The following is a 15663-nucleotide window of genomic DNA, read 5'->3' as shown; positions in this document are numbered from 1 at the left end:
TCTCCCTCTTACCACTACAGTACAGTGAGTTTCCTCCTCCTTACCCTGGTATCCTCTTCTGATGAAAACATCCAGTCCACCTTGGTCACGTGTTTCTCTTCTGTGCTCTGGAAAACACATCCCATCAGGGCCGAATCACCCACGTGGACTGTTAGCTCAGGGGTGGCAACAATCAAGTTGTTCGGGCCCAAGAAGTAATCTATAGAAGTCAAAGGCAAGAGGACATATCATCTAGACAGACACTTTCTACAACAAAAACGCATATCAATCATCAATGCACATTTCCCCTCCCTTAGATAATCCAATGTCCCAAAGTTCTTAGAGGCCTCTCTTGCAAACCAGCGTCCCTAAGATCAAGAGAAATATCCTCGAGTCACCCACATGGCTCAAGTCAGAGGGTTTCTACAATCTTCATACTGTAATAAATGCTATCTGGTCCCTTTCTCCTGTCTAGTCCCTTCCCTTTTTCCAGAATCCACCCCCTCCCCCCATCCTTTCTAAAGAAAGCAGGGAAACCCTGACACCCCTACTTTCTGGTCATCAATTTGGACACCCACATCAGCTTACCATAAACAGGAAATAGAATGTCTCTTGCTCTTCGTTTCCCACTAGTTCCCTATCTGAGAAGCCAATTCACAAGTTTGGTTTGGTTTTCCTTCTTCTTTTTCCATTCTTTTTAAAAGCCTGTCTCTAAATTTGCTAGCTAATTCTGGCTATAGAGCAGGTCCTTGTAATTAGGCCAATGCAGAGCACAGCTTTCCCCTCGAATTTCCTCTGTTGGCCCTCTCCCTGCCTTGCCCCCCTCCAGCTTTGCCATCAGCCCTGGCTTTTCAGCTTCTAGGCATTTCTTCCAGCCTCTTTGTGCACCTGGCCTGACCTCATTATCTGTACACTGCTCAAGTAAGTCCAAGAGGTAACTAAAAGAGAAAATCATTAAATGAACATTTCTGTTTTCACTGCTCTATGCAAACAGACAACAAAATCAAGAAAGACACATATAGATGCTGCCTGGTTCAGACCAAAGAGGAACCAAGGAAATACATATGGGAATAAATAGAAAACGTGCCAGGCTTTTCATCCAAGCTTTTTCCCTGAGAGCAGAGAGCTAACTTCCTGCCCCAACAGCAGGCACTCACAATAGGGAAGATGGGAAAGAAAACATGAACTCTAAACCCTTTGGAGAGAATTATGTTGAAAGAAATCATAATTAGCTCCAAACATGATTTGGAATTTTACTGTAAGAAAGAACTGAGCAACTTCATGTGTAGTTAAAGAGATCAGAAGCTAATTTAATTTAATATTAAAGCACTGTATGTAGAATTAAGTGAAGGACTGCTAAGGAGCTACAGTGGCAACCAGAAACTTATGTCTGCAGAGTAATCTTTGAAGAGAAATGGGTGCAAAAAGTGAGACTTTCTGCAGAGGAGAAAAACCTTTTCACAAAGAAGTACAAAACCCCAGGATGTCACCTAGCCACTGTCTGCAGGGGTTGCATCTGTTAACTCTCTGGATAGAAGAGCAAAAACCTGCAGGCTGCTTCACGGACCTGGAGGAAATGTCTAAATACCCTCCGAGATGGTTATAACTCTGCTTTTATGGGGAAAAAAAAAAAAGTTCTCCAATACATACTATTTTCACGTGTGGGTTTGTGTGTGTATATGTTTGTGTGTGTTTGTATGTGTATGTGTTTTGTGTGTGTGTGTGTGTATGTGTTGTGTGTGTGTTTTTGCGTGTGTATGTGTGTGTGTGTGTGTGTGTGTGTATGTGTGTTTGTATGTGTGCGTGTATGCACGTACGCCTGCTTGTCTGTGTACCCTATATTGCCTGGAATTAGAGCAGAGGCAACCGTTTTGTGCACTTTGCTTAGCCAGTGTTTAGGTCACTATCTGCAGTTCAAAAAATAATAATAAAGAGAAAAATAAAAGGGCTATGGGAGAAAAGCACCTAATTAATTTCTTCTTCCTGCGGAGCTGTATCCATGGAATAAAGAGAAAGACATGAAAAAATTATTAGTGGAGCTGAGCGACAAGAATTGGCCCGGAGCGCGTAGGTAAGGTAGAAACCGGAGCCTCCCGTGTAGTGCTGTGGGGTGGCGGGGGCGGCGGGGACAGCCAGGACAGGCTTCCTAGAGGAAGTGCAGCCTAAGGGGAAACTCGAAGGCTGAGGAAGCTTTGGCCCGATGGGGTGAGGTGTAGGAAGTGGGGAGGAGGGGCTCCAGGCAAAGGAATATACCCCAAACTGGGAAAGACCAATTGAGGAACTGCAAGCAGGCTTGCGTGGCTAAAACATGAGAACAAAGAGGGGGATTCTGGGACTCTGGTAATTTCAGTTCCCGATCTGAGGATTAACTGTAGTTTTAAAGATAACGATTGGAATTGCAAGAATGCCATAGAAAAACTTTCTTTGTATCACACAGGAGGGTCCCAGAACACCCAGTAAGGACCCAAAGGTAGCCGTTTCTAATAGAGACAGAAGATTCAGCTTTCCAAGAAAGATTCTGCTACGTGGCTTCTCAAACAGCTGTTTCAGCAAAACAATGAAGGTCTCGGTTAGGGTTTCCATTTTCAACAAACCAAGGGGAATTGAAAATATACAGCATTGGTTTTTTAAAATGCACGCAACTTATGAGGAATTAAATACCCTTCTCAGTCCTGTGGCTTGCACTTACCCAGTAACATGGGCACCAGGATGATTTTCAATGGGAAAAACATGCCGCTTTCAATTGTTCAATCTTAAAAGAAAAAAATCAGAAAACTGTGTCAAGAGAAGTTTATTAATGTAACAAATCAGTAGCGCGTGTCTAGTGGGCCAGCCTTCAATTGAGGTGCTGGGATGCAGCATTGAACTAGACTAGGGAGATGGGCTAACAAGAAGCAAATGAATGAATAATACCTTATGCTGAAAATTGCTATAATGAAACAAAACAGAGTGGTGCCCAGAGAATCATTTGGCGGCTACTTTAGATTGTGTGGAGTCCCTGGGTCGTGCAAACTGGTAACGTGCTCAGCTGCTAACTAAAAGGTTAGAGGTTTGAGTCCACCCAGAGGCACCTCAGAAGAAAGGCTGGCAACTAGTTCCAAAACATCAGCCACTGAAAACCCTATGGAGTACAATTCTACTCTGACACACGTGGGGTCACCATGAGTCAGAGTCGACTGGAAGGCAACTAGTTGGTTAGATTGGCTAATGAGGGAAGATTAGATGAAAGTTGCTTTTTGAGAGAAAAAAGCAAGTGATTATAGGGTGCCCGTGAAATGATAACCCTTGACTTTCCACAATCTGAGAATTTCAGATTTAAAAAAAAAAAAAAATTACTGGATACTCGGCCTGGAATTTTCTGCTATCTCCCCACTAAATTAGAATTATTGCTTTTAAATATATGAAGAATGTGGAAAAGGAGATACACAAATAAGGGGAAAATTGGAACTCAGTTAAGACATTAACCAAGTTCCATGACACAGACAAGCCACATGAAAGGCCTGTGACAAGCTTTTTCTTTTTTACTATTTTCGGCAGGGTGGCGTGAGTAGCATGAAAATTGGGCCGTGCGTGGGCAAAAGTATTTTTTTAATGTTTATATTATCTCTGTGGTATTAATTTCACTGCAGTCGCCAGCTCCTGGGAAAGGATTCTCTGTTTAACACAACGCCCCCAAATTTTCTTAAACAGGAGAACCGTAACTTCAAGAAGTACAATTCCACCAGTCTTGAGTTCCTACCTATACCTGTGCCTGGTCTCAGCCATGATCCCTAAGCCCCTAACCAACTTGGCACTGGAAGAATCCACCTCGGAAAGCTGCTGGAGGGAAAGCTCTTTTTAAGTGCCTTGACAGCACAATACTCCGCTCAGATCTGATGGGAAGTCTGGCACATTTTTTCATCTTAAGAATAAAAAATGGTGGCCATTTTAATTTGCAAAACACGACTACCTAAGAGATTCCTTGCCTATATTCTTTTTATTTATTTATTTATTTATTGTGCTTTAACTGAAAGTTTACAATTCAAGTTAGTCTCTCATACAGAAATGTATACATACATTATTATGTGACCCTAGTTGCTCTCCCTGTACTGACAGCAAACTCCTCCTTTCCACCCCTGATTTCCCATGTGCATTCACCAGCTCCTGACCCTCTCTGCCTTCTCATCTCACCTCCAGACAAGAGCTGCTCATTTAATCTCATGTATCTACTTGAGCTAAGAAGCGCACTCTTCATGAGTATCATTTTATGTCCCACGGTCCAGTCCAATCTTTGTCTGAAGAGTTGGCCTCGGGAATGGTTTTAGTTTTGGACTAACAGAGAGCCCGGGGGCCATGCCTTCCAGGGTCCCTCCAGTGTCAATCAAACCACTAAGTCTGGTCTTTTTACTAGAATTTGAGTTCTGCACCCCACTTTTCTCCTGCTCCGTCAGCGACTCTCTGTTGTGTTCCCTGTCAGGGTGGTCATTGTGGTAGCCGGGCACCATCTAGCTCTTCTGGTCTCAGGCTGATGAAGTCTCTGGTTTATATAGCCCTTTCCCTTGCCTATATTCTAATCCACAAACTCCTTCATCTGGAAATTCGGGGTCAAACTTTTCAAGGAGGTCCTACCCTAGACCCCATTTACTCATACAAGTCAGTTGACCTCGCTGAACCTCAGTTTCCTCACCTATAACATGGCAACAGTAATGCAAGGATCAAACATGATAATGTGAAAGTGATTTGAAAAACAGAAAGCATTACCATATAAGATCCTATTTTTTAAAACTTATTAGTCAGAAAGAAAACAGGGCTTCTAGCTTCGGAGGAGATATTAGGTTCTGAGCTTGTACCTTTTATATGAATGGCAATTGATGATTCAGAATGGACTGGAAATGTTCTGTTTCAACTTGTGAATCCCATTACAAAATTGTGGATACTAACTACACTGGCCCAGGCATACCAAGAGTCATGTTAAGTTCCCCCAAACATAAGTACATCTAATGAAAACGGTTTTCCCTCAAGATGGTCATAGCCCTACTCCTGCTCCATCTCCCCACCTCACCCCACATACACATGGATGAGTGTTATAAAGGGCTTCCTTTATAGCATGTCATAATGTTATCATATCTGGGACAGCTGAGATCACTGTCATCTTCTGTATAAATCCTCCCTAGAGAGCTGGTTATGCCCTTTTCTTGCCCAGCAAGCAGCACTTGTACATTCCCCTCAGCAGCGTACCATTTGCATGGAAAAGGAGGATTTTTTGGAGTCCCTGGGTGATACAAATGGTTAACACACCATTTGAGGTTCGAGTCCACCCAGAGGTGCCTCAGAAGAAAGATCTGACAATCTACTTCCAAAAAATCAGCCATTGAAAATCCTGTGGAGCACAGTTCTACTCGGACACACATGGGGTCATCATGAGTCAGGTTGATTTGACGGCAACTGGTAACTGGTATGACTGGCTTACATGTCTGACACCAACCCCTATTCCAGTCTGTACATTCTCAAGGGTGAACCATGCATGTCTCGTTTATATTTCTATTCCATTCTTGTGCTACAGCACCTGGTAAAGTGCCTGGCACATGCCAGATTTGCTGGCAGCTGCCAACGTCACCATTAAATTGAAATCAACTTAGAGACATCCTATACCACTCCATCCTAAGAGGAAACCAGTGACCCCATAAAGTCTCTCAATCTAGTCACCAAACCTGAGTCACTCAGAGCCACACCCAAACCATTTTCAAATTGGAAGAAAAGTGCAAACAGTCTGATGAATCTAAGACACCTGTTTTCAGCCCTAAATGGCCAAATGCACCATTACTACTCTGTGCGAATGATTTTAGTGTAAAAAGTACTGAATTAGAGTTAAAATAAAAATTTCTTCCAGGGTCAGACCTTCCATTAGCTAACTCTTTGATCTCCGGGAAATCACTCAATCTCGCTGGACCTCATCCTTAACATTAAAGGATCAGACTTATTTTTTTTGCCTAATTAATACACACCACACTAGAAATCGGTAGTAGATATGCAGTAAACCCAAGAAGGTTATATGCCAGGCACTGTCAGAGCACTATACACATTGACTCATTTAATCCTCACAACAACCCTATGAGGTTTTCTGAGGCACAGATTGGTGAAGAGACTTGCCTAAGAACACATAACAAGTGGCAAAGCCAGGCTTCAAACCCAGGCAGTCTGACTTCAGAGCCTATGCCCTTACTATGCTAAGCTGCTTCTCTGTATTTGGGAAAGGAAATATTCTAAAGCAAAGTTCCTCTGAATGTATCAAAACAAAATTAATCTGCTCCCTCTGACTGAATGCTCTTCCCACCACTGTCACTCACCTCTTTACCCAGTTATGCTCCTGTTCATCTTTGAGAACTCAAGTTCAACGCCATTTCCTCGGGGGAAACTTTCCTGGATCATCCAGACCAAGTCAGATCCCCTAGCCACATGTTATAATAGTACTGTTTATCTTGCCTTTATGGCATCGGAAACCCCGGTAGCATAGTGGTTACGAGCTACAGCTGCTAACCAAAAGGTCAGCAGTTCAAATCCACCAGGCGCTCCTTGGGAACAGTATGGGGCAGTTCCACCCTGTCCTATAGGGTCGCTATATATATATGTGTGTGTGTGTGTATGTATATCTTATGACTTATCCAAATCATCATATACTCATTCTACAGTTATACAAACAAAACATAAGGAAAGGTTCTGTCTCTCGGTCAAAATACCTGCCCTCATAAGGACAACCAACTACTGAGCAAACAGACAACTGCAAAGTCTTTGTTGATCACACAGTTCGCTCCATGTTGCTGTGTACTTCCAGGCTCTCAGATGTTGTTGGTATACAAGTCTACATACACACTTCTTTCAAGACTATTTAACACAGACTGGTAGTTCACAGGGCTTCTTAAACATACCCTAAGTTACATCAGTCAACCATCTACTTGAAGGGGACCTTGGAAGTCAATACTCTTGGTCCCTCCTTCAATCCGGGTTATATATAAACCATCACACATCAGTCTTTCCCGATGTCGGGAGTATGCAGAGGGTACAAAAAATATAAGGGACAGTAGTCTAGTTCTCTTGGGAGGTTTAAGTTCTTGGATCCTTAAGATTAAATATGCTTGTCTAGGACTGGGAGAAGAGAAACAATGAGGGGAGAGTTCTGCCATGAGCTGAAGGACACCTAATCACAGTTCTACCTAAAGTCACAAGCAACGTAAAAGCTAAAGCCTTATCATCATCATCCTCACTTACTTTTTTTTTAAAGCAAATATTACTCTTCTTTCACTGAGGATCTTAACATAAATTCCTCTACACTGCAGAAAACTGCTACCACTAGACTACCTTATGACGGTCCCTCTGCTGAGACTGAGAGCTCTGTGACTGGGGCCTCATGACCCTAAAGGACTTCCAATAAACACTTTCAGAACCCACCTTCTCCTGAATGAGAAAAGTTCAAACAACTGCTAAAAAAATACAGGGACATTGCTTACCTAAGATGAAGAGCACCCAAGAGAAGCAATGCAGCTGCAATCTCCCACAGACGGCAGACCAGTTCAGACTTGAGCAAATGTGTGCGTTCTGCGGTGGCTGCAGAGAGAAACAGGAACCTCAAAACGGAGGTTCTCATTTCATCTTCTGGCCTATTACCCAATATATATTTGTATTTTCCTTCTAAAAAGAGGTAATAAATCTGCCTTCTGAGGTGAGCCCCACATTACAGATCTCTGTAGGTGACATCTCCCTTTCTAGATTACAAACTCTCTGAGGGTAGGATACTGAATGGCATCAGGCAGACACCTGCTGAGGAGATCCGCCTCATACAACAAATTTAAGATTAACACAAATATTTTGCTCTGTGTTCAAGATACAATAGTCTCCCTTGTTTTTTCTCTCAACATAGAGTTGCAATATAGCCAGGCAATCACTCAATACCTGCTTCCAAAGATAAGCCTGCCTAGTCTTCCAACTTACCACCCAGACATGTAGATTTCCTGAGTGTGATACCAGCATTTCCAGAATATAGGCAGTAATTCATTCCCCCAGGGAGCCCCTTGGATGACTTGGGCATCCTAGATAAGAACTCAAGGCTTCTTCACTCCAAGCAAGGTATCTCTTGGTCTTAAGTTACCACTTCAAAATAAGTGTTCTTGATGTATGTGCCTTCAACCTTATCCTAGGTATTAGGACTTCTATACCTAAAGATCTGTGCATTCTCATTTTATGGAACTTGTCCTGTACCATTTGAAAAGCTATTGAATGCTTGCTCTTCTCAAGGTCTATGTTGGATGGCCCTTAGAAAGCGGTATGCTGGTCAACCAGTTATTTCTGTAGTAAAAAAATTCCCACCATGACCAATCTTGAGCTATCAATAGTTTTACAACAAGCTCATAAAACTCCTAAAAATTTAGCAGTCAGCTCTTGTGGGCAGTGTGAGCTGGCTCCAGCACATCACTGAATTTATGCAGGTTTTTGCTTAAGAGCAACTCAGAGATGACTCATTGCTTGATGCTGAAAAATACAAGCCCCCCTCTTTCACACGACAACTTTCCTCTTATATGTAGATATAGGCCAAAATGCAGCTGGAAAGTGCAAAGAAGTTTATTAACTATGACACAGTAAGATACCAAGAGTTACAATGTCCATGTACATGTCCAACAGTGCATACCCTCCTACGAAAAGACAAAAATAGAAAACTCGCTGAGATGCAGCAGTAACAATCCAACACTGGAGTCAGACGATGGAGCTGCCTCTTCTGCAGCAAAGCTCTGAGCTGTGAAATCAAATGACAGTCCTGGTCCACTCCTTAGGGGTCTTCTTGCAGCTCACCTTTAGAAGCATGACTGAGTGACGCAGTAGAACATTCAGATTCAGGATGTAGCCTCCAGACTTAAAAAAAAAGAACAGGGATATGCAACCTTCCCTCTTGAAGCACCAGTGCCCAGTTTGGGGACTGCAGAGAACTAAGATGCCCTCCAAGTAGCCTGAAGTAACAGGTCACATGGCAAACAGAAAGCACTTTATAAGCTCACATTTTGTAACACACTTAAGAGCTTAATACACAAAACTCACACGGTGGTGTAATCACAAGGAAAGACTTCAGCAGCCAAGGAAAAACTCTGAAAGACTTTTAACCCTTATGAAGGTTTCAGAATTAAATCCCTTTCTAGATAAGGCTGGTCTCATTATGGTTTGACAAGAACTCATGAAGCAGCAAAAAAAAAAAAAGAGAGGGAGAGAGAGAGAGAATAGCACCTTAGAAGATATTAAAACAGTAGGTTAAAAAACAAACAAACAAAAAACTAAACTTTATCTTCCTTCCATCCTTAAAGAAAGCAGGTATCCAAGCACTGCTTTGTGCTCCCTTGAAGAAAAAAGCTGTCATTCAGACGTCAATACAAGGATATAAGGGATGGAGAAGGAAACTGATAGCAGCCTTATGACTGGGATGTGACCATAGGCCCATGAAGCAGACTAAATTATCAGCTGACTCCCTTGCCATGAAGGACTCTATTGTTCAGTCCTTTAAAAAGGAAGAGACCGGTCCAAATCAAGATTACAGATGTAAAATAACACAACTGAGTATTCACACAGCACCATTTACCTAAAATGACAAATATACCATCCTGGATTAAAATCCCTACAACATGCCTGTAAAGACATGACAAGAAGACCCAGCCAAAACTGGTTACTCATTTGATGAGATGTGGTTTTAACTGCATTCCTGTAACATCATCTCTTTCTCAGAGAAAAGAGGACCCTCAGAAAGGCCCCTCACAATTAGATCTCTATCTTCAAAACTCTGAAGCTCTAATTTTTTGTTCTCATTGCTCAAATTATTTTCCTCTCTCTGTTGAGGTGTTAGAAATGGTCTCACCAGATTGGCCCTAGACAACCACAAGTGGTCCAAAGAACCATGAGGTTTAACCACTGGAAACACAAATTGCTGATGCCAACCCTGTCTTTGCCTCTTCTGACTTCCTTCCATGACCAGAAGTAAATACTAATGTCTAGTAACTAACCAGATTCTCTCATCTGTGGACTAAATTAACAAAAGAGGCTAAGCCAAATCTGAGAGAGAGCTAACAAACCTAGATTTTAAAAAAATAGATCTTGGCAAAAAATACAAAAGAAAGGTGATTTTTTGATAACATACACAGTACATAATGCTTTAATATGGAAACATCCAGAGCTACTTAGTGGAGAACAATTGAAAAGGGGCCATTCTTTAGAAAAAACAAAAATGGGGGGAGGGGATCATTTCTGTCTCTCATAATTGAGAACTGAACCCTTCTATCACAGAGGACTTTCATCACTATATCACAGAGGACTACTTAAATATACACTGCCAATCCTTCCAGACAGGTCATACATATTTCTTAATGACTTCTAGAAAATCCCATACAAATTAAAACTTACAATAAGTTGCTATCGGAGAATGGAGGAAGCTGTTATAAAGTACTGAGAAAACAAAAGGAACAAATACAGGTTATGCACAACCTCACTTCCTCATGTTTAATGCTATACAAACAACAGCTTGTAAACACCACAGTACACTCATATTTGGTGCACTTTAGATATTAAAGGAGTTTTGAAAAATAATACAGATTAAAAGATGGTTTAATTGCAAATAACTGTTAAGACAATCTTTAAGTCCCCACTAAAAACCTTTTGAAGAGTTTTTTTGCCTCTGACCTAAAAAGTTAAGAAGAAACCTGTAAAGCAGTCAGTTGTAAGTAAAATAACAATGGCCTCTTGGCCCATATGGCACATAGCAAGACAAAAGAAAGGAATTCCTCTACCCCACCACTTTTTTCCTTGATTCTAAATTGATGACACTTTATTTAACACTTTAAAATCCAGTCAAAGCAAACCATTGCCTCCTGATCCTACCAACTCTAAGGAAATTAGGGCTATACAATCCAAATCACCCAAAGACAAATGGTGATAGGATCATTAAATGGATGAGTATACACTGTATGCTAACTCATGGCTGAAAATGTTCATGGAGCAAAAAACAACGGATACTTCTCCCAAGCAAACATTCGGTCTGGGAGCACATCAGGAAGCCACAGGCTCCATTTCATTAAAAAAAAAAAAATTATTTTGGCACCAGCAGTGGAAAACATTTAGGATTTTCCCTCAAATAATTGGAAGACAACATGTAATACATTCAAGAGCAAAGGCAAAACAAAATTATCTTTCTGTTTGGGAAAAGAATTCCTTCATTCAATTAAAGTATAACTTATTAAAAGGGGTAGTTAGGAGTCTCTTCTGAGAGTTTTTGAACAGTTTATGAATACAAAAAGAACATCTCTTCAATAAATAAATGGTTCCTAAAGTCTTTACTGATGATCTCCAGAATCCTCCATAACTGCTGGCTCAGGCCAGCTCCACTTATCCGAGAGGCTTTAGCTGCCAGTGGAATGGGTTGTTTTCTGTTATTAGATGGGTGACTCTTCTTATAACACACAGACTTTCATTAATATGTGTCTTCATAGTCTGGATCCTGGAGGGGAAAGAACAGTAGGTGTGATGCATACATGAAGTATCATGCCACGGTCAGAATTTAGGCAAAAATCACGTTTGGATCCCCCCAAACAGAACTTGCAACCCATAAGCAAATCCTTCTGGCTTCACCTTCAAAACATAATCAGAATACAATCACTTCTCACCACCTCTACCACCACCACCCTAGCCCAAACCACCACCATCTTCTCTCATGTGGATTTTTGCTAAAGCCCCCTAATTGGTTTCTCTAATCCTGTATGGTCCCTTACCACCTGTTCTCAACACAGAAGCCAGAGTGATCCTTTGAAACCATAAACCAGTTCATATTGATTCTCTTCTCAAAAACCTCCAATGGATTCAGTTTCATTAAGAGAGAAAGTCCATCATCGCAGCACTATTCACAACAGCCAAAAGGTGGAAACAACTGAAGTGTCCATCAACAGATGAATGGATAAACAAAATGTGTTATATATATTCAATGGAATACTACTCAGCCATAAAGAGAAATGAAGTTTTGATACATGCTACGGCATGGATGAACCTTGAAAACATGCTGAGTGAAATAAGTCAGTCACAAAAGGACAAATAGTATATGATCCTACTTACAAGAAATATCTAGAATAGGCAAATGCATAGAGACCAAAGTTACCAGTGGTTACCAGGTGCAAGAGGAAGGGAAAAAGAGGGAGTCATCGTTTAGCAAGCAGTGAGTATCTGTTAATGGCGATGGAAAATTTGGCAATGGATACTGCTGATGGTTGCACAACATGATTAATGTTGTGTACTGATTAACTGGTGTACTGAATTGTACACGTAAAATATGTTGAATTGGCAAATGCTACATTACACAAATTTTTACCACAATAAAAAAAAACCCAACAATGTAATGGATTGAACTGTGTCCCACAAACATGTGTTGTAAATCCTAAGCCCGACCTATACTGTGGATATGATCCCATTTGGGAATAGGGACCTCTTTGTTATGTAAATGAGGCCGCATCAGTGTAGGGTGTGTCTTAGGCCAATCACTTTCAAGATTTTATAAAAAGAGTAGATTAGGCACAGAAGCAAGGAAGCACAGATAGGGGAAGACAGATGCAAGGTTGCATGAAGATCACCAACAAACCAAGAAACAGAAGGTAAAAACAGATAAGGATCTTCCCCCAGAGCCTACAGAGAGAAAGCCTCCCCCTTAGAGCCAGTACCCTGAATTCGGATGTCTAGCCTTCTGAACTGTGAGAAAATAAATTTCTGTTCATTTAAGTCACGCACTTGTGGTATTTCTGTTACAACAGCACTAAGAAACTAAGATGCACAATTTAAAAAATAAAGTGAAAGCCCAGGTCATTACAATTACCTACAAGGCTCTCTAAGCTCTAGCTACCTCATTAAATCCCTCTGATTTCAACAAATACTATTCTTCCCCTTACTTGCTTCATTCCAGCCACACTGGCCTCCTTGCAGCTCCTAGAACATGCCACACCTGCCCTCCTGAGAATCTTTGCACCTGCCATTTCCTCTGCCTGGAATGCTATTTCACATTAGCCATATGGTCTGCTATCTACTTCTTTTAGGTGTCTGCCCAAATATCTCAGTAAAAGTGTCCCTAGCTACCTTACTTAATATTGCACCCCCATCCAGCAGCCCCTTCCCCGCTTTCTGGTTTTATTGTTCTCCAGAGCATTAAGCACCATCTGATATACTATATACCTTTTGTTTTGTTTTTTTTTTAATTTAGTTAGTTATTGTTTTACTCCAATTTTAGAGAAGGTGATATTCCCACTGTGTCTTCAAGGATGTGAAAGCGTTTTCTAGGTAAAGAATGTAAGTTCTTTGAGGACAGAGATTTTTGTGCGTTTTGTTCACTGCTGTTTCCTAAGTACCTAGAATAGAATTTGGCACATGCCAGGTGCTCAATAAATAACTGCTGAATGAATTGATATCTGAAATGTAGATGATAATCATATGGACATTATCTTATTTTGTGTTATCAAGATATTCAAACCTCCAAGGGTTGGTATTAAGTCCTCTCTAGTATCACCATCAACCTTTCCCTCGTTTTACCTATTACACTCATGTACACAAGAGAAAAGGAGCTCTGGTGGCAGAGTGGCTAAGCGCTTGGCTGCTAACCAAGAGGTTGGTTGTTTGAACCTGCTAGCAGCTCTGTGGGAGAAAGATGTGGCAGTCTGCTTCTGTAAAGATATACAGCCTTGGGAAGTTCTACTCTGTGCTATAGGGTCACTATAAGTCAAAATCGACTCAACGGCAGTGGGTTTGACACAAGAGAAAGAAAAACAAAGAAGACTGCAATGAGTAATCAGGCTATGGTCATCTGGCCAAATGCTGAGCTTGACCATAAGTACAAAGAGGGCTCAAGCTTAAGCCCTGCAATGACAGGTACGTCTCATATTAGACCATAAGTTGCACTTAAGCTCTTTCCAACTTCACCACATCAGAGTCTTTCCTGCTCCTAGGATCCTAGGACAGTCACACAAGTCTACCAGTCACAGCAAGCACTCAATGGGAGAGGGATGGCAGCCTTTTGAAATTTAAATCAAAATTCCTGCCTTCTGAGTGGGTATTTCTTATTGCTAAAAGTTGTCATCTAAAAGGTTATATCACTCCAACCCCCCAGAAAAAACTGAGGCTCAACAGAGAGCCCAGTTGAAGTCCCCTAGTATGAACTCAGTGGCATTGGACATGCCCCTTCCAAAATTTGCTGTTAGTCAGCAGAGACTGCTCTACGCAATCCCCTTTTCTAACCCAAGGCTAGCATTCTTTGCCCATGAGACAGAAAACAAAATAATGGTTAGAATTGGTAGGGGGCTCCTGAGAACAAAATGCTTTCGGAAACATCCAGTTGATACCTTGCTTTGGCCCTACCTGCTACATGTGAGGAGAAAAGGATTCCCTTTGGTAAGCAGAAAATGAAACACCACAGTAAACAGAAGAAAGGGCATGTACTTACCAGGCACTCTGCACAACGCACGCAAAGCCTCCCCATGCAGTTTTCTCCTTCCTCTTGATCAGTGCTGTAGAAAGAGGATGGACCAAATGTGAGTAATCACTATCCTCAGTACAGTAGAGCAGTTAAGAGCCAGGTAGTGAAGTCAGACAGGTCTGGTTTCAAATTCCAGTTCTGCCACTTACTAGCTGGGTGACTCTAGGCAAGTCACGTAAGCTCCCAGAGCTTGTTTCCTCATCTATAAAATGCAGATATTACTGCCTACCCTTCAAAAATAGTTGTTAGGAGTAAATAAAAAATGCATGTGAAACACATACCACAGTAAGTGTTCAATAAATAGGAGGTAGTCATAATCATAGGAGCCCTGGTAGCATAGTGGTTAAGAGCTTGGCTGCTAACCAAAAGGCTGGCAGTTCAAATCCACCAGCCACTCCTTGGAAACCCTATGGGGCAGTTCTACTCTCTCCTGTAGCGTCGCTATGAGTTGGAATTGACTCAACAGCAATGGGTTTGGTTTTTTTACATTTGTTTGTTTTAGTCACAATCGTAGGAGCCCTGGTGGCACAGTCGTTAAAGCACTCAGCTGTTAACCAAAACGTTGGCAGTTTGAACTCACCAGCGGCTTTGCAGGACAAAGATGTGGCAGTCTGCTTCCATAAAGATTTACAGCTTTGGAAACCCTATGGAGCAGTTCTACTCTGTCCTACAGGGTTGCTATGAGTCGGAATCAACTCGATGGCAGTGGGTTTGGTTTGGTTTTGGTAGCCACAATCATTCATTCAGAAATGTAATGAACACCCATCATGCCCCAGGCACTGTGCCAGGCTGGAGATAAAGAGATAAATAAAGCACGGCCTCTCAAAGAGCTCACAGTCTCGAGGGGGTGAGAGATCTGTTAAAACCTAACAGGTACATTACAATATAACGTGATACATGTTTTAATAGAGTTAAGGCCAAGCTGCCATGGCAGCCAAGAGGAGGGAATGACATTCTCCTGGGAAGACTCAGGGAAAATTAAGAGAAGGGGACATTTCAGCTGGATCTTGGAGGATAAAAAAGAGTTTGCCAGGCAAACATGGTAGGAAGGGCATCCCGGGCCTAGAGAAAAACTTGGGGTGGCAGGGGGGAGATATGAATGAGTATAGTATGTTTAGGGAAAAAAAAACAAAACCTCACTGTAGCTGGAGTGTGGGGTGAATGAGAAGAAATGGCAA

At 41.7% G+C, this 15663-nt stretch overlaps 2 protein-coding genes across 2 annotated transcripts in view; both read right to left on the bottom strand.

Annotated features, from left to right (window-relative positions):
* JAML (junction adhesion molecule like) overlaps positions 1-7570 on the bottom strand; it is a 32894-nt gene extending 25324 nt beyond the window's left edge. The window contains exons 1-3 of the mRNA XM_023739955.1: positions 7464-7570; positions 2669-2731; positions 45-199 (exon numbers count right to left, since the gene is read on the bottom strand). Of these exons, the coding sequence (XP_023595723.1) occupies positions 45-199; positions 2669-2711 (198 nt within the window). The 5' untranslated portion in view covers positions 2712-2731; positions 7464-7570. The remainder of the gene's footprint in view (positions 1-44; positions 200-2668; positions 2732-7463) is intronic.
* The window catches only part of MPZL3 (myelin protein zero like 3), a 27949-nt gene continuing 19841 nt past the window's right edge, over positions 7556-15663 (bottom strand). The window contains 2 exon segments of the mRNA XM_023739973.1: positions 7556-11479; positions 14453-14516. Of these exon segments, the coding sequence (XP_023595741.1) occupies positions 11453-11479; positions 14453-14516 (91 nt within the window). The 3' untranslated portion in view covers positions 7556-11452.

This window comes from Trichechus manatus, unplaced genomic scaffold (assembly GCF_000243295.1).
Source record: "Trichechus manatus latirostris isolate Lorelei unplaced genomic scaffold, TriManLat1.0 scaffold00143, whole genome shotgun sequence".
NCBI lineage: Eukaryota > Metazoa > Chordata > Mammalia > Sirenia > Trichechidae > Trichechus > Trichechus manatus.
The sequence above is the reverse complement of the archived record's forward strand: the minus strand, read 5'-3'. Positions and strand labels throughout refer to the sequence as shown.